The 27,306-nt window shown below is 44.4% G+C and overlaps 1 protein-coding gene across 1 annotated transcript in view; it reads left to right on the top strand.

Moving 5' to 3' along the window:
• The window catches only part of LOC126337034 (uncharacterized), a 105,739-nt gene that overhangs the window by 46,804 nt on the left and 31,629 nt on the right, over positions 1-27,306 (top strand). Inside the window, exons 8-11 of the mRNA XM_050001336.1 lie at positions 35-269; positions 11,381-11,613; positions 12,389-12,545; positions 24,977-25,066. Coding sequence (XP_049857293.1) covers positions 35-269; positions 11,381-11,613; positions 12,389-12,545; positions 24,977-25,066 — 715 coding nt within the window. The remainder of the gene's footprint in view (positions 1-34; positions 270-11,380; positions 11,614-12,388; positions 12,546-24,976; positions 25,067-27,306) is intronic.

Genomic DNA, 27,306 nt, shown 5'->3' with positions numbered 1-27,306 from the left:
TAAATGTTATTTTCTGCATTTATGTGGATTACAGTTTAAGAAGAGCACGACTGGACAATGAACCTGAACCTGCTGAAAGTAAAAAAAATAAGTCTTTATCTAAAACTGAATCGCCAACGCCAAGCAACAGCAGGTCGAAGAAACTGACTGAACCTCCAAAACTTGCTCAGGGCAGGCTAAAATCCAAAAGTACTAAGCCGGAGACACCAGCGCTCTCGCGGACTGAGAGCGCAAGAGCCAGCATGCGTGCACAAAGACAAACTCCGCAGGTACTTCAAAGTGAGATAGTAAGGAATTACTCTGTCTCTAGAAAAATACAAATTTTTGAACAGAATATTTTCAGACTCAAGTTGAAAGACTTTCTTTTGGCAAACACCTACTCTTTTTGCAGAAATACCTATGGCTCCCTTGTCTGTGATTCTAGTTGTAGCCACAAGAAGGCAGAAATACTTGTCAGTACTCAACTTATCCCCAGTACTACCAATGGAATAATATACAAATAGTTCACATTAATCACAACTTTAGGTGATAGTAGGTTTCTTCTTTAGGAAAGGATGATTAATTGGTTGTGGAATGGGGGACAGAGTGAGTAGGTCTCTCAAAATCTAGGCTAAGAATGACCCACCAACTAAGAGGAGATAGAGAAGCAAAGTTGAAGCAAAAGTAATGGGAGGAACAAGGTGGTCAAAATAGTGCAATATTCAGCACTGTGCTAAGTTATTTCACAGGTCGTAGAAAGGATGGATTCAATGAGAAATGTAGATTAGAAGAGAGAGACAAAAATGAAGTTGAAAGAGTAATGCAATTACAGACAGTATAGAAAGTGGAAAGGGGATGAAGAGGGGGGTGGAGGGAGGGGGGGGGGGGGGAGAGAGAGAGAGAGAGAGAGAGAGAGAGAGAGAGAGAGAGAGAGAGAGACGGGGTGGAGGATAAAAGTAGAGAATAAAATTAAAATAAAATTCTGCCTATAATCAATATAGAATGGAAAGGGGAGGGAGAGGAGCTTAAAATGGCAGAATATTATATTGGCGGGCAGGTGGGGGGGGGGGGGGGGGGAAGGGGTGAGAAAATACAATGTATATAAAAATCTTGTAAACAACATAGGTGCTGTAAAGTTGTACTGTAAAGTTGTAACAACTGGAGATAATGAAAGGGGGTGGGGGCAGGGTTGCATGGAGCATGTTTTACAGCAAGGAGTGCTGTGGAACTAGAAACCTTGGGCTTGAGATGGTGGTTTGTTATTGTCGTGGTGCTTGAAAGGTCATGGCACAGCCATTTATAAGTAACAAAAAGACTGATGGTAATAATTAGTTGGGAAAAAAGTATTTGCTATAAAATTGTTATAGCCAACTTTATGGTGTCACTCTGTGACGTCAGTAATTAAAATAAAATTATGAAAATCATCCTACATTGCTGAAAATAAATATTTACACATATAAACAAAATAGTTGAAAATGACACAATCAGTGTTACCTACTGTCAAATGTAAAATGCATTTATACAGTAATGCAGTCATAGTACACTTTTCATGTAATATTAAGTTCTGCTTCATGTGGTGCACACTATAGACTGATGAACTGGACAATCAGTCCCTTTTCTACAAGTCAGTCAGAGATGGTACAGTATAATATGTACAGAGTTTCTAGCTATAAGTACATACGCAAATAATCCAGTATCAACTATGTTTACAATTTTCACCATAAATACTTACTACATAAACAGATTTGAGCTATGAACATTGGGAAAAATGCGCACTATAAGTGCCTTCTCTGCTGCACAACCTCAAGCTCTTCAGGCATGTGAACAATTGGGTGACATACCAATGACCGTTGGTGCACATAAAACTTTGAATATTGTACAAGGAATTATCCTTCACAGACCTTACGCTCCAGGCAGGTGACTGAGCTACGAGCTAATCTCAAACGACAATGTGTACGTTTCGTCCGATGCATACAAAAAGATCTCTTGGATAACCAAAGTGATACAGGTGCTTTCATCTTAACTTTTGAAGGAAATGTCATCCCAGATAAAGTTACAGTTATGGTGTACAGATGTGATGTGAAACTTTATGTCCCACTGCCCATGAGGTGTTTCTGATGATTACACTTTGGTCATATGTGATCTCAATCCCAGTACATAGCAGACGCAAAATGTGGAAAGTACAGATGATCATTCCATGCAGGTCATCCTAGTGAATAATTGGTTTTGTGTGTCAGTTGTATTAAACACCATCCTCCAAGATCACCGATTTTTCAGTTTGCAAAAAAGAAAAGAAAATACAAGAATATAAAATACTTGACCACCTGTCATATACAAAGGCAAGAAAACAATATGAATGGTTATGTGGCAACGACGTGAGATTGTGCGCTTGACTTGCATGTTCAACTGATTGCCACTGAATGTGAATGAGTATGCATGCCTGCTGTTCGGAGCACTGCCTCACGCTTATTCTTTGCCACAGATCGGATGCTCCATGAGGTCTGTGATTTACCAACTAAACAATTAATTATTCTGTTGTTATTGAGTAGTAACTAGTTCTTCCATTACTGTTGAAGGAAATAAATGTTCGTATTCTCTCTCCTATTGGAGTTTATTACACAGAATTGTTGGAAGCCACATAGGTTAACTCAGAGCACCAAATTGTTGAATACAATAACTGCCGTCTATAATCCACACGCCGACCACGTCGAAATAAGCTGCAGCCTCATATCCGTATGAGATTAGCAACACTGGTGACCCAACAATGATGCACCTGTTACTTCAAGATTGCCAGTACGACTTCTGCTGTTTTGACTGAACAACCCTGTGTTCTGGTTTGTGCAGGTGGAGGGAAGTTTTCTGTCTTCCGGAATAATGACAGATTCTACAAAATTTGCACTAGTAGTTGTCAACTCGATCTCACGTATGCAACAGAGGTACAGGATATTATAACAGTGCCACCAGAGACAGACATGTGCATGGAACTGAAAGATAAACTCGTATGTTGAGTGTACGCCTTGTAAGAAGAGGATTATGAAAAGTGATCACCCAGGAGGATATAGGTGATGAAAAACCTTCACAATACCTCCATCACCTATGAAGTAAGGTCAATGTGCACACCTCCCTGAACATGCTACTACAACCACACTGTAGAGCACCAGGCTGCCAGCACAAGTCAAGGCCATAATTGCACTATGAACTGAAATGCCTCAGTACAGTGTGACTGATTAGGTTGACTGGATACAGGACGCTGTCATACCTACCTCCTGTCCCGACCCAGTGGTAATGTGCAGCAGTACTTTGAGGATGTCAGATCAGATTGTGACAAGTTGACAAAGAAAGTCACAGCACTGGAACAGCAACTTAGTGATGGCCTGTTGAACAAAGTTGATGCCCTAAGCAAACAATTAAAAGTGAACTTCTCGCTGACTGCCATGCTAAAAGTTGATATCGATGGAAATTGTGGAGTCATTCCTGGATCCAATGCTCCTCATTCTGATGACTCACAAGCAGTTAATATATGCTGGTACCATCAGTCATTTGGTAACCTAGCACATAAGAGTCATCTGCTGTGTGAATATGTAATCCTTATGTGCCAGGCAGAATTGGATGCATTTTATTGTTCTTCTGGACACCTGTTTTTGACCAACCTCAAGTAGAGACACAAATGTTTGATCACGACGGGATCAGAATTGCGTATTTTGCTGAGAGATAAACTGCATATGTGCTGCCCGATCACGAACTTCAGACTGTCAGCTGCTAACAGCTCCGCCAACCAGAAGTACAGTGCACAACATGTATAATTAGATCTGGGATTGCGACATGCGTTAGCATGGAATTTCATTGTCATGGACCTGGCGGAGCCTATAATTGGGTAGATATACTAGCAAACTACTGCCTGCTCCCGGATATCACAAACACCGGACACCGTCACCGGGTTGGCTACAGCCGGGTTCCAGTGCCATGCAGCTGACTGCGACACCAAGATCATCCAGGTTGCAGAAGGAGAGTACACCAAACTACTCAACCAGTTTCTGTCACTTATAAGTCCTCTGGGGGACTCGCAACAGGTATGCCATGATATTGTTCGTTATGTCAACACCAACCCCTTGGTGTCATGTAGGCCTAGATGACTGGCCCCAGACAAATACACCATTGCAAAAACGGAATTTGATACCATGCTGGCCAAAGGCATCATTCGTCTGTCCAGCAGTGTGTGGTCATCATCCCTACATGTTGTACCCAAAAAGAAACCACGCAGTGGTCACTGTGCCTTAAAAGCAAGGACCATCCTTGACCATTACCCTGTGCCGCATTTGAAAGACTACAACCACGCCTTAAGTGGAAAACAAGTGTTCAGTGTGCTTGATTGTGCCAAGGCGTACACCTAGATTCCTGTTGCCGAACAAGACATTCCTAAAACTGGCATTATAACATCTTTTGTCCTATTTGAAACTTTATTTATGAGCTTTGACCCGAGGAATGCGGTGCAGATGTGGCAGCCATTTATAGACTTGGTGCTACTAGGTTTACCGAATTGTTTTGTGTACCTAGATGACATCCTTGTCTTCTCAGAGACACCTGAGGATCACAAACATCATCTCAACTGAGTCTTTGAATGGCTGGTAACACGCGGTATCCTCCTGAATGTTTCGAAACAACTTTCTTGAGCCATCAGATTTCCTCAGAGGGGTTACACCCCTTAATAGAAAAGGTCGAGGCCATATTAAATATTCTGCATCTGGTAACAGGAAAGTAACTATGCAGGTTTCTCAGTATGCTCAATTTTTACCACTACCTCCTGCCATGGGCCACTGAACTGCAGGAGCCACTCGCAGACACATTGAGTGGTTCAAAGTAAAAGGCAACACACTCGTGCATTGGACAGCTGTGATGATTGACATGTTTGAAGCTGCTAAAAAGAGCATTGCCGACTCTGGATTTCTCGCTCATCTGGTGGCAGATATGCGCCTGGCACTAGTAGTGGATGCTTAGCCATACAGCTATCGGGGCTGCCTTCCATCAGTATGTAAACAAGATGTGGCAACCTCTTGCCTTTTTTCTCACATAAGCTACTGTTTGTGCAATAGTGATGGAGTGCGTATAACAGAGAATTGTGGGTCATTTATGCGGCAATAGATATTTCCATGCACAACTGGACACGAGGGTATTTATAATATCCTCGAACCATAAAACCCTCACATACACTTTCTGGCAAAGCAGTCACAAGTGCTCACCGAGACTTGATTTTTTAGCACAATTTTTGACAGGTATCTAGCATATCTCAGGGCTAAATAATATTGTAGATGTCTGCATCTCACTAGTTGGTGCAGTCATGGAAACTGTTGACCTTCTATGCCTGTCCTGTATCCAACAATCTGATCAGGAGCTCTGTGCCCTACTCAAGGATACTGAGGTGGACCTTCGACTGAAACACGTAAACGTGTCAGGAACAGATATGCAGTTATGCTGTGATACCGCAACTGTGAGGACTCATCCATACATGGCAGCAGAGCCCTGCAAGCACATTTTTCATTCCCTTCAAGAGCTCTGCCACCCATGAGTCACGGCAACCACTGAACTTGTCTTCACGTATTACACATGGCCCGGACTACAGGAAGATTGCTGCCACTGGACTTGCACATGCCTAGGCTGCCAACATAGTAAAGTTTCACGCCACATCCATGTGCCTATTGGGACACTGAGAGATTTGTCAATATTCCCATTGATGTCGTGGGACCACGTCTTTGTCCTATGGGCAATGCTATTTGGTAACAGTCGCAGACAGATTTACGCATTAGTCAGAAGCAATCGCCGTGGATAAGTCCTCCACAGAGACACTGGCAGGGGCATTCATGTCTCAGTGGGTTGCGCATTGCTGTTGCCTACTACAATTTACTGCTGAACGAGGGCACCAGTTCGAGTCGGAGCTATTTGCACATCTCAGCAAGTTTTGTGGTCCAACCCACTGTGCTACCACAGCATACCACCCACCCAGTAATGGTGGAGCAATGACACAGGTCTCTTAAGTGTGCTCCTGTGTTATGACTCCAAGTGGACTGCAGCCTTACCATTTGTTCTACTTGGCCTACGCACAGTGCATAAGCCAGATCTTGATGCGGCACCGGCAGAAACAGTATATGGTGAGACATTGCGGCTACCAGGGGAATTTTGTTGATATAAGTGCCTTGATGGGAGAAGATTCACATCTGCCAGATTTCATAGCAAAGCTGAGGGAGGACATCTTGCAAAGCCAGCCCTGGCCAGCATCATGTCATGGCTCACAACCAACATTTGTGCACAATGAGTTGTCTAACAGTATTCACATCATGCTCCTAGACATGGCATCAGACCAGCATTTACACATCCTTGTACCGGACTCCATCGCATCCTTGCTTGTCATGAGAAGATGTTGGGCATTTTGATCTCCGGCCAATGGCACAGCATTTCCACTGAGTGCATAAAGCCTGCATTTGTGTTAGAAGATTCACTCACTGCTCCCCAGCCATGTCACGTGACTCCACTGTTATTTAAAAACGATCAGCTGCATCCTGCTTCTCCTGTGGCACAGGCACTATGCCAAAATGATGTGATCATCATGCACATTTTTCTTCAAGATTCTGAGATGATGTCGAGCCTGGTGGACTCTGATGAAGCTCTGCTTCTCCACGGGGGACTGGTGTGATGACTAGATGAATTTACGTGCTTGGCAAGTGTGATCAACTGATCGCCACTGAATGTCAAGGAGTTTGCACACCTGCCACTTGGAGCATTTCCCCATGCTTATTTCTTGCTGTGGCATTGACGACATTCTGAATTCTGTGACATAACAATTAATCATTCTGTTGTTATTGACTATTAACTAGTTCTGCCATTACTATTGAAGGAAATAAATGTTCGTATTCTCTCTTCTATTTAAGGTTGTTACAAAGAGTAGTTGGAAGCAGCTTATGTTAACTCAGAGCAGCGAACTGTTGACTGCAATAACTACCGTCCGTAGTCCACTCGCTGATCACATTAAAATAAGCCAAAACCTCATATTCCTATGAGATTAGCAACACCTGAATCATGGCGACATGACAATCGTTCATACTACCTTTCTTGTGGTTCCTGTAATACAATCATCAGGAACTGCTTTCCACACCTGGCCAGAGAACTCTGTTTCCTCCAACATCTACTGGTAACAGACCTCACTCTTGAGACATCTCTCCCTGGAGACCTACATAACAGAGGCCTGACACCAGCCAATAACTGGAATAGCAGTGTCCTGCGAGTCCCCAGCCCTGCTCACTCTTCATCAATCCCCACTCCTACGGTGGATACGCCCTCGTAAGGATCTCTGACGCCTTAAGTTGTGATAGAGGAGGAGGAGGGGGAGAAAAAGAAGAAGAAAAGGTGCTGGATCTCCCCACGATGTCGGATTCTGAGGCAATGTTTATTGATGTGCTACCTGCACCAGTGACAGACAGTGGTCCTGGGACAAGACTGATCCTCCTGGCTTCTTCATGCCTAACCAGAACACCCTCAACACAATGACCAATGGAATTGTAATGAATACTACAGCTACTGGGTAATTTCTTTTTATTCTGCTGTCGTCCTCCAAGAAACTCATTTCACTGAAGATCATTCCCCAGTACTTCGTAGTTACTGTGCATTCTGTCAGAATCATATTGACCCTGGGAGGGCAACTGGTGGGATCTGTACTCTGATTTGCACGGATCTTGTCAAACATTTATTTAACTTCAGACAGAGCATTTAATTTCTTTGAGATGACCACCTTCATCCACAGCTCTCCCCCATCTTTTCTTATACTTGTGGAGCTCAGTCCACACCATCCGTTGTGGGAAAGTATCATGTCATCTGGTATGAACCTTCTGATTGACCAGTTTCTTTCTGATCTCAATCCATGCCTCCTCAATTATGATACTCCTGCTCACATCAGTACTGCTCATGGCACATTTTCGGTTATCAACCATATGATCATTTCCCCTAATCTCATGGGTTCGCACCATTGGTTGTCCCGTGATGATCTTTGCAACAGTGACCATTTCCTGGTTCTCCTGTCACCTCCTTGTCATTGCAAGATAGACCCATTAGGCTCTTTGAAGAGCCAACTGTTGGTTATATACCTCTGCTCTCATCTTCATCCTCTCTCTGCCAGATTGCATCGACAGAGTTGTGGGAGATATCTCCAATACAATTACCTGTGTTGTTGGAAATGCTATTTCTTTTTCTACAAGCATGCTCCCCAGTGGCCAGTTTCATGGTAGGCCAAAGACATTGCAGGAGCTATTCAGGATCATCATAGGGTCCTGCAACTCTCAAGCGGCATCCTTCACAGGCTACCCTCCTCACTCCATGCGAAGGCACACTGTCTAAGTGCAGTATAAAGGAATGCTGAGAGCATAATGTCTTCTTCTTAGGAATGTATGCCTCTTCTTCTCAGGTTTGGGTCAGGCTCCATAGCCTTCTGGACTGCCAAAGATCAATAACTGTTCTGGGCCTAATTGTTTTTGATGGTCTTTTTCCGATGCATTTGTTCTTACTGAACACCTAGCGACCCACTTTGAAACAGAATCAGCATCCTCTCCTTACCCGGTAATTTCGCAATGCAGAAATGACAATTTGATGACATCCACATATGTTTCATCCCACACCAAGCCAGATTATATAATGATGAATGTTTCACTGGCTGGGAACCATGTCAGGCTTTTGGCTTGTCTGATGATAAGGAACTGATTCCGTTCATTATCATATGACCCAACATCTGACTTAATCACAGGCTACAACTACTCAGGGTCCTGAACTGTATTTGTCTCAAAGGTGTCTTCCATTTGCCGTGGCAGGATAGTATCATCATCCCCATCCTTCTATTTACCTTCAGGCAGGCAGTTACTTCCCTTGAGATCACCACCTTAATAAAACAGCTCTTCCAGCCTTTTCCCCTACTTGAAAATTTCAGTGCAAACCCACCAGCTAACCAACTTACTGGCTACACTAACGTGCTCCGCTAATTGCTTAAAAGAATGGTTGCCTGCAGATTGTACTGGGTCCTCGAATCTCAATACCTTTTGTTCCCAAAGCTCTGCATGGGCCAAAAGAATGGTGTTCCACAGGGCTCCATATTGATTGTCAGACTCTTTCCCATTGCGATCAATGGACTAGCAACCTTCCATCCAGTGAACCTCTACATTGCATGTCAACAATTTTTGCATCTGGTAAAGCTCCTACCCTGTAGCATAGGCTGAGTGCCGTCTTCAAGGTGCCAACCAAAGGGTCACCGCTTGGACTGTTTCCTGTGGTTACCAGTTCACTCCTGCAAAAACATAGGCCATTCATTTCTGTTATTGTATCTTAGTCCATCCTGATTCAGAACTTTGCGCAAGTGCCCAGTGCTTGGACATTGTTGAAGTATCCTAATTTTTTGGGCCTCCCTGTTGATAACACGCTGATTTGACTAATCTGTATTTGTCAGCTAAAGATTAGCTGGATGTGGAAGCTCAATACTGTTGTACTTTCTTACACACATCTCTTGGGGTGTACATTGTACTGCTTTTCTCTATGTTTACCAGGCCCTGGTCTTGTCGTGGCTGGAATACAGTTGCCGGCTTAATGGCTTGGTGGTATCTTCAGTTTTGAAATCGTTAGACCCAGTCCATTATTGTGCATTTGACAGGCTGCTGGCACCTTCCGGACTAATCCCATAGACAGTCTCATTGCTGTAGCAGTAGCAGGAATCTTCCCTCTTTAGTTCCAATGGCACCAAATAGTGCTCACTTATACCATCAAAATCTGGAAATTTCATCATCCAGGTTATCACATTCTTTTTGTGTATGAGGGGCATCTACCTCCTGACACCGTACGCCTTGTGTTTTGCGCACTGCACCGTGACCCTCCCCTCCCCCACCCCTACCCCTCCCCTCCCCTTACCCCCTTCCCCCTCCCCTTCCCCACCCCTACCCCTCCCCTCCCCTTACCCCCTTCCCCCTCCCCTTCCCCCTCCCCTTCCCCCTCCCCTTCCCCCTCCCCTTCCCCCTCCCCTTCCCCCTCCCCCTACCCCTCCCCCTCCCATGGGTCACTTGTAATTCCGTGTGTGTGAGACCATTGTCATAATGAATAAACAAGTCATTTGATCCCTAAAGTTTCGGGTGTTTCCTCTGCACATCCTCTTGCAGACATCTTAAAACTTCCAAATAAAGCTGCTGGTTAATATACTTTCCAGGGGGTACAATTTCCTGATGCACAATTCCATGAACATTAAAACAGTCAGTTAATCGTTGTCTTCACTTTCAACCTCATTTTTCTTGCTTTTTTGGTCTGGGAGAGTTGTGAGTCCTCCACTGGCTAGATGCTTGCTTGGTTTCGGGGTCATACACGTAACACCAACTCTCATCACCTGTAATGACTTTGTTCAAAAAGTATGGATCACTTTCTGTCCCTGCATTCAAGTCCAGGCACACACGCATGTGCATGGTTTTTGCTCCTGTGTGAGGAGCCGTGGAAAAAATTTAGTAGCAGCACGTCTCTTTACGCAAAATCTGCTGGCAAGAGCTCCAACTCACTCCTGTCTCTGTTGAAATTTTTTCCGGCTGTGAAACATATTTTCCTTGTTTCGTGAGGTTGCAGGGCGTTCAGAATGAGATTGGTCTTCAACACTCAACTCACCACGTTTTAAGCACCCAAACCAGTCGAAAACTTGTGTGCAGCTCACAGCATCCTTCTAGAAAGCCTCTTGAAGCATATGGTGAGTCTCTGTTGCAGATTTTTTTGTATACAGGAAACAAAGTTTCACACACATTCTTCGTTTTTTTAAACTTTGCAAGCAGAACACGCCAATAGTCAGAGAAACACAACACTACACTCACCCATTGATCTATACACTGATGCCATCTGTGCAGTTATTTTGTGAACATCTGTATTAACCCCATCTAGTGGGAGAACTCTATACTACATGTTCGAATGGCAGTGCTCTTTCAGTCAGTGTTTTTCTGGTCCCCCCCCCCCCCCCCCCACACTATTAATAATAGGAAATAAGCATTTTATGCAAACTCATTATTACCATTTTTAATTATTGTACATTTAATGCAGTGCTGCTATTGATTAAGATACAAAGCAAAACTAAGTAATAAATAATAATAATAATAATAATAATAATAATAATAATAATAATAATACTTGTATATACAACTACAGAAATCCGTAATTGTTGATACATGTTCAATTACCCGAAAGTTCCTAAATGCAATATAACATATACCGTACAGTTAAAGAGAAGTCACGCTTGATCAAGTTCCGCGTCACTTTCTACTTCTGACCAGACATAACGTCTGAGATAAGAAAGAAATAATAATAATAATAATAACAATAATGATGATGATAAATTGTTACATTTTATTTCCAGCCCAGTTCGAGACAGGGCTTACCAAAAAAGGAATTAAAGAAGAGTGCTGGTGGACGAAGTAATTCAACATTGTCATCAAGGGAAGTGGAGTTTCAAAACTGGAAACGACGTAAAAGCTATGATCCGATGAAAGCTGCTGCAGAAGGAAAGAAGAAAGAAGCAGCTAAAAAAGCATTACCTTTAAGCACCAGCATGACACAATCCTGTATCCCTGATACTGAGACTTCACCTAGGTATTTTATTAATTTTTATTTACTCTGCAGTGTGTGTTTTCGTTACATCTGTGAGTTTAGATACATCCTTCCTTTTGTGTTGTTGTAATACTGCCAGGAAATTAATTTGACCAAGGCTGCAATCCAAGATCACATGTGGATTTCATGTAATGAGAATTCCTGCACTCTGATACTGAATTTGTTATTAGGCTCTGAATAGTGTTTCATTTCCTGGCAATATTTGCAAATAAATCAATCTGTATACAATTAAAGCACAATAGGATAGCTAATGAGTAAAGACTATCAGACAGTGTAAGTGTATCAACATTGAGTGATTGTGCAAAAATTCATGATGAATTACACAAAGTTTACAAGCAATGACAATGAATAAGTAATTCCTTTAACTGTGGACATATGTTTTAATAAGTATGGGCAGACGGGAAAAACTCTAGTAAATTTCAAATACACCATTAGTGACATGCTGCAGGCCTGCAGCCATAGAGTAAAAGTCTAGGTGTATCCAGCTGACTCATTCAGTATGGGGTTTTTTTGGAGATGTTAGTTATTACAGTGACCCCTCCACACATACTGAACAATGACCTGTCAAATAATAAAATCAAAGGGGTGAAAAGTACATTTAAAACATATGTTGCTAATATTTTTTGTCTTGTAATAACAGGGTAAATGGTTTCATGGAGTAGTAGATGGCAGTAATAATCAGAATTTATTTGATTGATAGTTATAGTCATGAACTGTAAAACACTGTGATATCAAAGTTATGTTTATATTCTTCTAGCCGACAGAACCCTGTTTTAAGATCAGCATCTTTCCATGGTACTGGAGAAATGACACCAAGCTATGCTTCTTCTGAAGAAGAAGTCACACTGTCCGCAGATGAAGACTCTCCTGTATCAGCTCATCCCCACGTCATAAGCGTTGCTTCACCAGTGCAGGTAAGTGCATGAATTAGTGTTGCATATTTTTTGCCATTGCTAACATAGGCATTGTTTTGTACAGAGGGAAAAAGACAGTTTTTTTTATTTCAATGAAGGGGAGCTGCAAATTATTTACAGATGTGATAATACCAAAACAATGATTTCAATAGTCATTTATCTGTTGCTGAAAGTGTGGATGCTTGCATAAACTAATGAATCAGCAAAAAGATGCAAAATGTATGAAATATCTTGGTGTCACACAAGATCAAGTAAGACAGGTCCCACAAGAGGCAACCAGGGGGTAGGCTTATTCAGATATACTCATTAGTAAATTGATGTATAGGAAATTGATGGCAGTGAAAAAATGTTTGTGCTATTGATTTAAGGATACCATAAATTTGTAAAATTGGAGTAGGTTATTGGTTAAACATTTTCAGGAGTATTTGCTGTACGAGAAGGGGAAAGGGATGGTGACGATATGTTTGCACAAGATCTAGCTCTAAGGAATTAATGCAGAAACATATGAGAGGTTGGATAAGGTTAAATGGTGCAGATCAAATGGAGAACAACTAGAGACCTGTAGTGGGCTAATCATGAGTTGGGGTAGCAATAAAAATGAAAATTTGGTTGCTAGTGGAGCCAGTGCAGGATGATTGAAAATGTACATATAGGACTTGAAGCAGGGCACTATAAAGTTGTGATTAGATGAGAGGAATACTTCCTAGTCATACCTGCAAAGTGAGCATTATTTGTGTGCATGGAAGCTTGTGCTATAACTTTTTGTAGTGCCAAGGGGAGTTATTTGGTGGCTACATAGTGTCGACAGGAGGCTCTTTGCAAAATGACCAGTATTGTGTGTGATGTCAACTGCAAAATGTGTAGGCTACAAGGGTGTCAGGACTATAAAAATTGGATTAAAGGATTTTGGGAGGACTTCCTCTTCATTTATGGCTTGATTTTCAGTTTAAAGTTCCATCTTACAACATAAGGAAGCGAGAACAGTTTGGCGGTGCTGGAAATGATGTAAGGATGCATTTGCCTCACTGGATGCATACCTTACTACAAATTAATGTTGCGCATGGCATAATACTAACACCTTCACAATGTATATCAGAGAATTCCCCTTTCTGATGGGTGACTGTGTTAGCTTCGACCATGCGCACCTGTGTGCGTGCATGCGTGCGTGTGTGCGTGCGTGTGTTTTGATGGAGAGGGGGTGATAGAAAAAGATTTCATTGGGCTTGCTTGCTCCTCTGACTGAAAACTTTTCATTGAATGTGTATAGAATGCCCTTGATAGGTGAACCACAGCACAAAGTCACTTCCCCTTTCCATCTCCCTCTTGAGCATTCCAAAGGAGAGGAGCAGGAGGAACAGCATTGCCCCTGATGATGCCTACGGTTTTTACTTCCGGAGTAGGTTAACAGTAGCAAACGTGCATGTCCTCCACAGGTGGTTGTATTCCACATGGAACATTTTAAAAACTATTGGTCAACATTTGGTAATTTCTTCACATTGTAATCTCAGTGTACTATTTTTGTGGGCAATTCACTCTTAGAATGACATAAAATACATAGCACATGTGAAAAAATGTTAAAGTTTATGTCAGATGTACGTTTAGTCATTCTGTATCAGAAGCATATGTTGCTCTTGTTACGAATGGTAGTGTGTGTTATTGAGATGGTACAGTGTTATACCTGTTTCTCATATTGCTATGCTTAAAGTACTTAATTTTAAAAAACAACTCATTATGTATTTTTCTTTTATGTGGCTTTAGGAATTTAGGTGTAAATCTATTTTGATATTGCAAACAGATTCTGTATGTGAAATGTAGCTGATCGTTGTTATTGGTGCTGCATTATCTCATTCATTATCTTTCGAAAGCATCACAGGGTTAATTATCTCTGCTGGTTTTGTTCTGTGTAAATGTGCTAGCTGCTCATTAGCTTTAACACACTCCACCTTTCTAATACCCATCAGACAAACTGCATAATTTTTCTTTGTGTCTTTTGATGATCACGCTACTTTAGTTGCTACTTATTACTAAGAACCTACAAGAAATATCAATAATAAATTTATTTAAAATATGTAAAAACAATTAATGAAATAGAATAATGACTTAAATGTGTAGCACATGGAACTATCCATGAGTCTGATAAGAATTTCCAACTACAACTTATGTTAATGAAAATATGTAAATGTTTCAGATTACAGAACTGTACATATCTCTAACCTTGAGAATTCATTATGGTATAAGACTGCCATGTGTTTCAATTGGTAGTTCAAATATTATGGTATGAAATGATAAATAACCAGGATATATTCATGGCAAATTTCCTTCCATGTTGTTTATACTCAAGTTCACAAAGTATTAACAGTGATTAGGGTTATGAAGAAAAAATTGCTTGTCAGTCACATTTCAGATACTTCCAACATGTAATGTAGCACACAGGAAAGAAAAACAGTGATACCAGCCATTCTTATGGCAAAAAAACTTGAAATGTGAGCTGTCTGAAAGCTTATTGGCGCACCCGGCTGTAAAACGTCTCTGATTCAGCAGTTGCTGCTAAAATTATCCTTACTACATAGGAATGAGACTACTTGCTGTATCCAGTGGCATGTCAAATATTCACACTTTGCGTTTATCTCACATGTTGCTTAAAAACAGATTGCCCATTTGCAGTCACCACAGTGCCACAAACATGTATACAGCAGTCGCCATACAACCAGCTAAATAAGTCTTGTGTGAAAATATGAAATTTTATTTCTCATTGTGTAAGTGATTGACATTTACATGCCATTTTTAGTCTTGAGATGACATTAGCCTTTAGGCTGTGGTTGCTGATATAATGACATGATACAATTACACTGCCTGACAAAAATGTCAAGCACTTTCAATTCATGCACACGTGCCGCCACCGCTGCCCCTTCCCCCCATCTTCCACACACACACACACACACACACACACACACACCCCATCAGTTGGTATGTAGATGATTAGAACTGCAGTTGTCTGTGGCTGGTAGAAACACCACCAAAGTGCACTAGAGTGTTTTTTGTGTTTAGTGTTGTTACCAGGCCCGGAGCGGGATGGGGGTAAGGGGGAGGGGGAGGTTTATATAAGGGGCATGAACAGTATCAGACGTTGAGTGATCACTGTGAAGGAGACAGAGTTGCTGCATTCTTCTATGACAAAACATTATCAGGGACCCCATCGTATGTATCCCTTTGTCTAATTCATTGACTTATGCAATATCCAATTTTATGGCTCAATGTTACATTGCATGGGGAAGTGAGGGTAGCCCGATTCATTGTCAAGGTTATGGTCAACAATGCCTGAACCACCACAAGGGGGTCCGAAATATTATGAACCATGAAAATCATAATGCCTTCATACATGTGATTGCCAGACAAGTTAAGGATACCCTGTGTCATTCCACATCGTTGGTAGGAGTCTAGCAGGAGTCTGACTGGGCTGTGTTAACACCACAATCCCCCAGGGGCTCAGCATTCACTTGCTGAGTACGGGCTTGGTGACCCCGGGGTCCTGAGCTGGGGACTGGTCTGCGCCGCCAGTGTCCTGTCACCGTAACCCCCAGACATGCTTCAGTGACCACCGTACGGCACGGCGGTGAAATGTTGTGTGTTGCGGGGAATGGTAATCTTGGCTTGACCGCCTGGATTGCGAGGAAGGCCAACCTCTATAAAAACCCCTCAATCTTTCGGTGTGCTCTGCGCCTAGAAGATGCATGGCTGTTGGGGTGGAACAGTCGCAAGCGGGCAGGGCAACCTCTGGGGCACCTGCCGCACCCCAGTTGTATAAGGCTTACTCAGGCACGCGGGGCTCTGTCTGAGCGGACTTTTAGTTCCCTAGCTGCTCGTGGGAACGCAATGGACCATTCGACCTCTACATTTCCCCCTACCAGTGGCTTGGGTGGGCCACTGGTAGGAAAACACACCCCATCGAAAAAGTGGCTACGCGCTGCGAGCCATCCAGCGCCTGGTGTTGCTAGAAATTTAACAGAATGTAGTAACGGAGCACATGCTGATAATCAGAATGTGTTTTTGATTATTAAAAGGAAGGAGTGTAGCTTTGAGAGGGTTTCTCCCTTTTACATCCACAAGGGTCTTGAGGGAATTGCAGGAACACTGAAATCTGTAAAGCGACTGCGCAATGGGACTCTGTTAGTTGAGACTTCTAGTTCCCATCAAGTCGCTGCCCTTCGGAAAGCAACCTGTTTAGGAGAGTACGCTGTCGAGACCGAGCTCCACTCCACTTTGAATTATAGTAAGGGTGTTGTGATGTGTAGGGACTTGGTGGATATCCCCATAGACGAGTTAAAATCTGAGTGGGCTGATGAAGGTACTGTTGATGTGCAGCATATTATGAAACGAGTCGATGGGGACCTCGTCAAATCTGACTCGTTTATTCTCACGTTCAGTTGCCCGAGACTCCCAGAGCATGTTAAAGCGGGGTTCTTACGTTTGCCAGTACGGCCATATTTCCCCAACCCAATGTGCTGTTTTAAATGTCAGCGCTTTGGGCATACTACGTTGGGGTGCAATGGGATAGCCACTTGTGATAAATGTGTTCAGCCTGCCCATGACGGAGCCGATTGTTCATCGCCTGTGAAGTGCGTCAATTGCTCTGGGAGTCACCCTGTCTGGAGCCGGATCTGCCCCATCTATCTCGAAGAACGGAAGATACAGGAGATTAAAACATCTAAGCGCATCCCCTATGGTGAGGCCAAGAAGCTCTTTAAGGCCATGCAACCTCCTGTGTTTTCAACATCTTTTGCTTCCGCTCTCAAAAAACCGGTACAACTGGCCACTGTTGCTACGCAAACGGAGATTGCTAGTGTTAGCACTAATACCTGTGCTTGCCGGTGCACTTGTGGTGCTGCAGTTGTTTTGCAATCTGCGGCTCTCCCCGCTACATCGGACAAGGCCGTGGTTGCTGACATTGGGGTACTACCTGCCTCTCCCCATATGGCGCCTTCTGCCCAGGCGAGTAAACCTCCAACTGTTGACAAGGCTCTGCATTCTAAGCCCCCCAAGACAAAGCCTCAGAAGGTGAAGGTTTTGCCACCTGAGGAGACTAGTCAGCATCGGTCCGATGACGAGGCCATCGTACTGTCTGACATCTCCTGTGGGTCGTCATCGGAGCTTATGGACATTGATGTCGACCGGGGGCGATCTTCTCGCCCCAGGAATAAATCTCCGGCCAGTACGGTCTCTCCTCCAAAGCACAGAGGCAGGGTGAAAGTTCAGCCACCCTGATCACTGGCTTCCATATTACAGTGGAACCTGAATGGGTTCAGGACGCATGTGGCCGAATTACAGCTCCTTATACGAGAGTGCCCCTTGTGCTTATGTCTCCAAGAGACACATTTTCAGGCCACTGATGCTCCTTCTTTACGGGGCTATACCGTATATCGAAAAGATGATCTGACGGGGGAAAGGGCAAAGGGTGGTGTTGCAGTTTTTGTCCGTGACATGCACCCCTCATCTGAGCTCCCTCTTGTCACCGACTTGCAAGCAGTTGCAGTTGACATTGTTGTGGATCGGAGGCTCACAGTCTGTTCAGTTTATTTACCGCCTCCGGATGCGATAGACTCTGAGGCTCTCACGGATCTTATTAGCCAACTCCCCCGCCCATTTCTTCTTCTGGGGGACTTCAACGCTCATAATGTCTTATGGGGCTCTCCGACTACTTGCCCCAGGGGTCGCATTCTGGAAAGCCTCATGATGTCTGAAGAACTGTGCCTCCTCAACTCTGGTGCTCCCACTCATTTCTGTACTGCTTCCAGGTCGTCATCGGCTATTGACCTTTCGTTTTGCTCTCCAGCACTCGCGGATTCTGCTCTGTGGGAGGCTGCAGCTGACCTCCATTCTAGTGACCACTTCCTCCTTTGGATTCGCCTCCTGGATGAGGCTGTGGCGTTACCAGTGCTGCCCCGATGGCACCTCTGCAGAGCTGACTGGACACTTTTCAGCCAACTGGCTGTTTTGGAACACCGTGCCAGTTTAGGGTAGACCATGTTACAGCCGTGATCTCCCATGCTGCTGAATTGTCAATCCCACGGTCATCCCAAGAGGCGTCCTGTCCCTTGGTGGACCACTGGGTGCCGCTCAGCCATCCGAGCCCGCCGTGCAGCTCTGTGCCACTTCAAGAGCCGTCCCTCAGCTGACAATCTTGCGGCCTTTCGGGTGGCAAGGGCCAGAGTGCGGCGAGTGATTAAAGAGAGCAAACAACGGTCATGGCAATCGTTCTTGAACTCCATCTCTCGCTCCACTAGTTCTACGAAAGTATGGGAAGCCATCAGGAGGATTTCCTGGAAACTAAGCCAGCTACCTGTCACGGCATTGCTGCATCAGGGATGTCTCCTCACGGCGCCGAGAGACATTGCCCAGACACTGGTGATGTATTTTGCGGACTCTACTGCCACTATTAACTGTGATCCAGATTTCTGCCGCTACTGCGCTGCCATCGAGAGGGGTCCATTGGACTTCCGGTCTCTAAATTCTGAACCCTATAACTGCCCCTTCACAATGTGGGAACTGGATTCTGCGCTGCCTGTGGCTCATGATACTGCGCCTGGTCATGATCAAATCCGGTACAGCATGCTGCGGCACTTGTTGCTGCCAACCAGGGAAGTTCTCCTGAACTGTTTTAATATGATATGGTTATCCGGCACGTACCCTGACTCGTGGAGGGAGGCGATTTTGATTCCCCTCCTCAAACCAGGGAAGGACTGAACGCATCCCAGTAGTTATCGCAGTATTGCTTTGATGAGCTGTGTTGGGAAGACGTTGGAACGCATGGTCAACCGGCGCCTGGTTTGGCTGCTAGAGACCAGGCAGCTCCTTTGCCCCTCTCAGTGTGGCTTTCGGAGATGTCGTTCCGCTATAGACAAATTGTCCCTGCTTGAGGCCGCCATGCTGCAGGCTTTCCTACGTAACCAGCATTGTCTAGGGGTCTTCTTTGACATTAATAAGGCGTATGACACTACTTGGCGCCGCCTTATCCTCAATCAACTCCATGAGTGGGGCTTTCGTGGCCGTCTCCCCATCTTCATTCGGTCCTTTCTTTCTCACCGCCTCTTTTGGTATCGGGTTGGTAATGTGCTATCTGATGTGTTCGTGCAGGAGAATGGTGTTCCTCAGGGCAGCGTTTTAAGTGTCACCCTCTTTGCCATCGCTATTAACAGTATCACGTCCACTATCCGGAGTCCTGCCCAATGCTCCTTGTTTGTGGACGATTTTGCTGTTTTCTGTTCTTCCTCCAGTCTTGTCAGTGCTAGTCGGCAGTTACAGCCTACGATAAAGCGCTTAGAGGCATGGACTGCAAAGACGGGTTTTTCCTTTTCTGCAGACAAATCTGTGTGTGTTCATTTTAATCGTTCTCGGCGTCTTTTTACCTCCCCTGTTTTGCGTCTGAGGGACACCGTTCTTCCTTTTAGAGACACTGTGAGGTTCCTGGGCCTCACTTTTGATTCCAAGTTGTCGTGGTTGCCTCACCTTAAAGACCTCAAGGTGCGGGCCCTGAAGGCACTGAATATTTTGAAGTGTCTGAGCCATCGGTCCTGGGGAGCAGATCGGGCGCGTCTGCTGCAGTTTTATAGGGCTTTCGTCCGATCGTGTCTTGACTATGCTTGCACCGTGTATGGGTCAGCAAGGCCTTCGTATCTGAAGATCCTTGACGCAGTACACCATGAGGGTATCAGGCTGGCCACTGGTGCCTTCCGTACCAGTCCCATCCCCAGCCTGTGTGCTGAGGCAGGGGAACCGCCGCTCGCCATCCGGCGGAAACTCCTCATGGTGCGACGGGTGTGTCATTTCCTTGCCTGTCCTACCTCCCCTGCGTACCCTACCGTTGCCCGACCGCCTATGGAACGTCTCTTTTCCAGTCGTCCCAGGGCAACGAGACCATTTGGGATTCGTGCCAAGCATTTGCTTGAGTCCCTTGGTGTGGAGCGTGTGGCCCCCCAATGACAAGGTTTTACTCGCCTGGCTCCCTGGTTGCTCCAGAGGCCCAGCATCCTTCTAGACTTGTCGGGGAACCGGAGGAACTGCACTCCGGCGTTTGTTTTTACCTCCTTATTTTACGATATTTTAAACCAGCATCCGGACCATGTACCTGTATTTACAGATGGCTCTAAACAGGGGGACTCTGTTGGTTGTGCTGTTGTTTTCCCTGATCGAGTCGTCAAGTTACGGCTTCCTGCGGCGTTTACCATCCTCGATGCCGAATTGTTTGCAATCTTGCGGGCATTGGAGCAGATGAGATGTGTTCCCAGTCTTAAGTTCCTCATCTGTTCTGACTCCCTGAGTGCCCTTCAAACCATGCAACACTTGTACTCAACGGATACGGTCGTCCAGAACATCCATGATGCCCTACTTCACCTGCAACGGCAGGGGAAGGAGGTTTCTTTCTGCTGGGTGCCGGGGCACGTGGGTATTAGGGGAAACAAACTGGCGGATGTGGCTGCCAAAGATGCATGTTCCCTCCCTCACGTTGTTGAATGTGCCATCCCCCTCCATGCTGTAACCTCCTTTTTGCGTTTTCGTGTTATGCATCAATGGGAAGAGGAGTGGCTGGCAGTTTCTGACAATAAGCTGCGTCTGGTAAAGGCCACTATGCGACCATGGTGTACGTCCTACCAGTCATACAGGCGGGATGAGGTTCTCCTCCCTCGCCTCCGCATCGGGCACAGTCCCTTAACGCATGGTTTATTAATCCGGCGGGAGGACCCCCCAATCTGCAGTGCTTGTGGCGTCCAGATTACTGTCCGCCACATTTTACTTGACTGTCTTTTATTCTCTGACCAGAGGGCAGTGGTTTCTTTGCCACCGGATTTGCCCTCTATTTTGCAAGACGACGCAGCGACTGTGGTTAAGGTCTTACGGTTTTGTGTCCTGTCCAACCTGTTGCCTCGGATTTTAGGGAGAGGGTTTTAATGTGCTGCTGGGTGACTGGCTCACCCAGGTTTTAGGTAAGAGGTCCATCAGTCACGATTACCTCCTTGTTTCCCTTCGGTTTCTGTTCTCTTTTCCTTGTGTTTCCTCTCCTTTTTTAGGGTGTTTTTCTCCTCTTGTTTTGCCCCTGTATGTGATCATTTGGAACCGCGTCAGGCCTGTGTCTTTTAGCCGTTCTCCTTGTTCGGTGTCCGTCTTCGTCCCTTCTCCGCATGTGTTCCTGTTTTTATGCGTTTGGGTGCTGATGACCACGCTGTTTAGCGCCCGTAAACCTGAAACACACACACACAACACCACAAATGACTGTGTTTGGAGTGGCGTGGCTGGGACGGATGGACTGCTGATGAATGGCACTGCATTGTGTTCAGCTATGAATCACGGTTCTACACTATCTCAGATGATCATTGTCGGCCAGTATGGGATGACCGGGGGGGGGGGTTTCCCATTCTTTCAGTGTTTTGGAGAGACACAGCAGTTTTACTCCAGATGTCATGATGTGGGGAGCCGTCATGTATGACTTAGGTCACGGCTGGTCGTGATTGAGGGAAATCTGGTGGCACAATGGTATGTCACAGACATCCTGCAGCCTCGTGTGTTACCTCACATGCAACTATATTGTGGTGCCAATTTTCAAGAGGACAATGCTGGTTCACACATGGCACACATCTCTATGAACCTTCTGTGTGATGTTAAGGCAGTCTTATGACCTGAGAGATTCCCAGATCTGTTTCTGACAGAGCATGTGAAGGACCAACTTGTATGTCAGCTCAATCCCGGTGTCAGTATCCATGGTATCTCGGACCAGTTAAAATAGTTGTCTTGACTCAGGAGAGGATTTGATGACTTTATGACACCCCCCCCATGAACCATGGACCTTGCCGTTGGTGGGAAGGCTTGCGTGCCTCAACGATACAGATAGCCGTACAGTAGCTGCAACCACAACGGAGGAGTATCTGTTGAGAGGCCAGACAAACGTATGGTTCCTGAGGAGGGGCAGCAGCCTTTTCAGTAGTCACAGGGGCAACAGTCTGGATGATTGACTGGTCTGGCCTTGTGACACTAACCAAAACGGCCTCGCTGTGCTGGTACTGCGAATGGCTGAAAGCAAGGGGAAACTATGGCCGTAATTTTTCCCGAGGGCATGCAGCTTTACTGTGTGATTAAATGATGATGGTGTCCTCTCGGGTAAAATATTCCGGAGGTAAAATAGTCCCCCATTTGGATCTCTGGGCGGGGACTGCTCAAGAGGACGTCGTTATCACGAGAAAGAAAACTGGCGTTGTACGGATCGGAGCATGGAATGTCGGATCCCTTGATCGGGCAGGTAGGTTAGAAAATTTAAAAAGGGAAATGGATAGGTTAAAGTTAGATATAGTGGGAATTAGTGAAGTTCGGAAGCAGGTGGAACAAGACTTTTGGTCAGGTGAATACAGGGTTATAAATACAAAATGAAATAGGGGTAATGCAGGAGTAGGTTTAATAATGAATAAAAAAATAGGAGTGCAGGTAAGCCACTACAAACAGCATAGTGAATGCATTATTGTGGCCAAGTTAGACACGAAGCCCACACCTACTACAGTAATACAGGTTTATATGCCAACTAGCTCTGCAGATGACGAAGAAATTGATGGAATGTATGATGAGATAAAAGAAATTATTCAGGTAGTGAAGCGAGACGAAAATTTAATAGTCATGGGTGACTGGAACTCAACAGTAGGAAAAGGAAGAGAGGGAAACGTAGTAGGTAAATATGGATTAGGGCTAAGAAATAAAAGGGGAATCCACCTGGTAGAATTTTGCACAGAGCATAACTTAATCATAGCTATCACTTGGTTCAAGAATCACGAAAGAAGGTTGTATACATGGAAGAAGCCTGGATATGCTGGAAGGTTTCAGATTGATTATTTAATGGTAAGACAGAGATTTAGGAACCAGGTTTTAAGTTGTAAGACATTTCCAGGGGCAGATGTGGACTCTGACCACAATCTATTGGTTATGAACTGTAGATTAAAACTGAAGAAACTGCAAAAAGGTGGGAATTTAAGGAGATGTGATCTGGATAAACTGAAAGAACCAGAGGTTGTAGAGAGTTTCAGAGAGAACATTAGGGAACTATTGGCAAGAATGGGGGAAGGAAATACAATGGAGGAAGAATGGGTGGGTTTGAGAGATGAAATAGTGAAGGCAGCAGAGGATCAATTAGGTAAAAGGATAAGGGCTACTAGAAATCCTTGGATAACAGAAGATATATTGAATTTAATTGATGAAAGGAGTCAGGGACAGCAAAGGACTTGGAAGAGCAGTTGAACAGAATGGACATTGTCGTGAAAGGAGGATATAAGATGAACATCAACAAAAGCAAAACAGGGATAATGGAATGTAGTCGAATTAAGTCAAGTAATGCTGAGGGAATTAGGTTAGGAAATGAGACACTTAAATTAGTAAAGGAGTGTTGCTATTTGGGAAGCAAAATAACTTATGATGGTCGAAGTAGAGAGGATATAAAATGTAGACTGGCAGTGGCAAGGAAAGCATTTCTGAAGAAGAGAAATTTGTTAACTTTGAGTATAGATTGAAGTGTCAGGAAGTCGTTCCTGAAAGTATTTGTATGGAGTGTAGCCATGTATGGAAGTGAAACATAGGTGATAAATAGTTTGGATAAGAAGAGAATAGAAGCTTTCGAAATGTGGTGCTACAGAAGAATGCTCAAGATTAGATGGGTAGACCACATGACTAATGTGGAGGTATTGAACAGAATTGGGGAGAAGAGGAGTTTGTGTCACAACTTGACTAGGAGAAGGGATCGGTTGGTAGGACATGTTCTGAGGCATCGAGAGATCACCAATTTAGTATTGGAGGGTAGCGTGGAGGGTAAAAATCGTAGAGGGAGACCAAGAGGTGAATACACTAAGCAGATTCAGAAGGATGTAGGTTGCAGTAGGTACTGGGAGATGGAGAAGCTTGCACAGGATAGAGTAGCATGGAGAGCTGCATCAAACCAGTCTGAGGACTGAAGACAACAACAACAACAACAACAACAACAACAACAACACCCTTCCCATTTGAATCAGTGCTTGCATATACGCCAGAGGAGGTGCAACAACATACTGATAAGTCGTCTCATACTGCCAAGTTCTTTGTAAAGCAAAGGACTTCCTATACACCACTGCCACATTAGTTGGACAGGCTTTAGTAAGTCTCACCAAGTGTAAAGTTTTGTGTGTCTCGTGCTGAAATTTTTTATGGATCTTTTTACTGATTTGTCATGTTTGTAATGATTTGTAAGTCTATTGCAGCAATGATATGTCTAAACAGATTTGAAATGGAACGCTGCAGTACTTATCAGATACATGTGCTAGCTATTCTGTACAAGAATCATCAAGCCTAAAGCCTAACTGTTGTAATTTCCTACATTACTGCCTTTCATAATTTACGTTTTTGGTATTGGTAAATATGGTCATTGATTCCAGGCTTCAGCAGATGGCACATTTGGTGGAAGTAGAGTGTCACTTCACAGTGCAGCATCAAATTCATCTCTCCGTAGTCGTTCAAAGATAGAGGTATGTTTCCTGTGAATTCCCTCCCTGTGTTGCGTATTAATTTTAAGAATTATAGACGGATAAGAAGTTGTTTTTATATTTATGACATCAGTATCTTAGGTGTTAAAATCAGTTAATTTCTCCTATGTGACATGCCACCTTTCTCACTAAATTAAATATTTGACTTCATTAATTTTTGAACCACTCTCAGTTACCAGTAATGAACTTGTGGTCATTAAAATTGCAACACCATAAAGATGGTGTGCTACAGACATGCATATTCAAATGATTGACATTTGGACATTCTAATGATTGGCTTTTCAACATGACCAGGCAAAGGAGGTACAAGTAGGATATATAAGAAAACAAGTGGGGCACTTTCCAACAAGCAACAGTACCTCCATTATGACAGCTGCCACCCATTCCATATCAAATGGTCCCTTCCCTACAGCCTAGGCCTTCGTGCAAACGAATCTGCTCCAGTCCTGAATCCCTCGACCATTACACCAACAACCTGAAAACAGCTTTCGCATCCCGCAACTACCCTCCCAACCTGGTACAGAAGCAGATAACCAGAGCCACTTCCTCATCCCCTCAAACCCAGAACCTCTCACAGAAGAACCCCAAAAGTGCCCCACTTGTAACAGAATACTTCCCAGGACTGGATCAGACCTTGAATGTGGCTCTCCAGCAGGGATACGACTTCCTAAAATCCTGCCCCGAAATGAGATCCATCCTTCATGAAATCCTCCCCACTCCACCAAGAGTGTCTTTCCGCCGTCCACCTAACCTTCGTAACCTCTTGGTTCATCCCTATGAAATCCCCAAACCACCTCCTCTACCCTCTGGCTCCTACCCTTGCAACCGCCCCCGGTGTAAAACCTGTCCTATGCACCCTCCCACCACCACCTACTCCAGTCCTGTAACCCGGAAGGTGTACACGATCAAAGGGAGAGCCACATGTGAAAGCACCCACGTGATTTACCAACTGACCTGCCTGCACTGTGATGCTTTCTATGTGGGAATGACCAGCAACAAACTGTCCATTTGCATGAATGGACACAGGCAGACAGTGTTTGTTGGTAATGAGGATCACCCTGTGGCTAAACATGCCTTGCTGCACGGCCAGCACATCTTGGCACAGTGTTACACCGTCCGAGTTATCTGGATACTTCCCACCAACACCAACCTATCTGAACTCCGGAGATGGGAACTCGCCCTTCAGTATATCCTCTCTTCTCGATATCCGCCAGGCCTCAACCTCCGCTAATTTCAAGTTGCCGCCGCTCATACCTCACCTGTCTTTCAACAACTTCTTTGCCTCTGTACTTCCGCCTCGACTGACATCTCTGCCCTTACTCTTTGCCTTTAAATATGTCTGCTTGTGTCTGTGTATGTGCGGATGGATATGTGTGTGTGTGTGCGAGTGTACACCTGTCCTTTTTTCCCCTAAGGGAAGTCTTTCCGCTCCCGGGATTGGAATGACTCCTTACCCTCTCCCTTAAAACCCACATCCTTTCATTTTTCCCTCTCCTTCCCTCTTTCCTGACGAAGCAACTGCCAGTTGCGAAAGCTTGTAATTCTGTGTGTGTGTTTGTGTGTTTTGTTCATGTGCCTGTCTGCCGGCGCTTTCCCGCTTGGTAAGTCTTGGAATCTTTGTTTTTAATATATTTTTCCCATGTGGAAGTTTCTTTCTGTTATATATATATATATATATATATATATATATATATATATATATATATATATACAATAGAAAGAAACTTCCACATGGGAAAAATATATTAAAAACAAAGATTCCAAGACTTACCAAGCGGGAAAGTGCCGGCAGACAGGCACATGAACAAAACACACAAACACACACACAGAATTACGAGCTTTCACAACTGGCAGTTGCTTCGTCAGGAAAGAGGGAAGGAGAGGGAAAAATGAAAGGATGTGGGTTTTAAGGGAGAGGGTAAGGAGTCATTCCAATCCCGGGAGCGGAAAGACATATGTCTGCTTGTGTCTGTGTATGTGCGGATGGATGTGTGTGTGTGTGTGTGTGTGTGTGTGTGTGTGTGTGTGTGTGTGTGTGTGCGCGAGTGTACACCTGTCCTTTTTTTCCCCTAAGGGAAGTCTTTCCGCTCCCGGGATTGGAATGACTCCTTACCCTCTCCCTTAAAACCCACATCCTTTCATTTTTCCCTCTCCTTCCCTCTTTCCTGACGAAGCAACTATATATAGACTGCAGTTTGTGTGTGTGTGTGTTTGTGTGTGTG

The sequence above is a fragment of the Schistocerca gregaria genome, chromosome 2, assembly GCF_023897955.1.
Source record: "Schistocerca gregaria isolate iqSchGreg1 chromosome 2, iqSchGreg1.2, whole genome shotgun sequence".
Taxonomy (NCBI): Eukaryota; Metazoa; Arthropoda; class Insecta; order Orthoptera; family Acrididae; genus Schistocerca; species Schistocerca gregaria.
The sequence above is the reverse complement of the archived record's forward strand: the minus strand, read 5'-3'. Positions and strand labels throughout refer to the sequence as shown.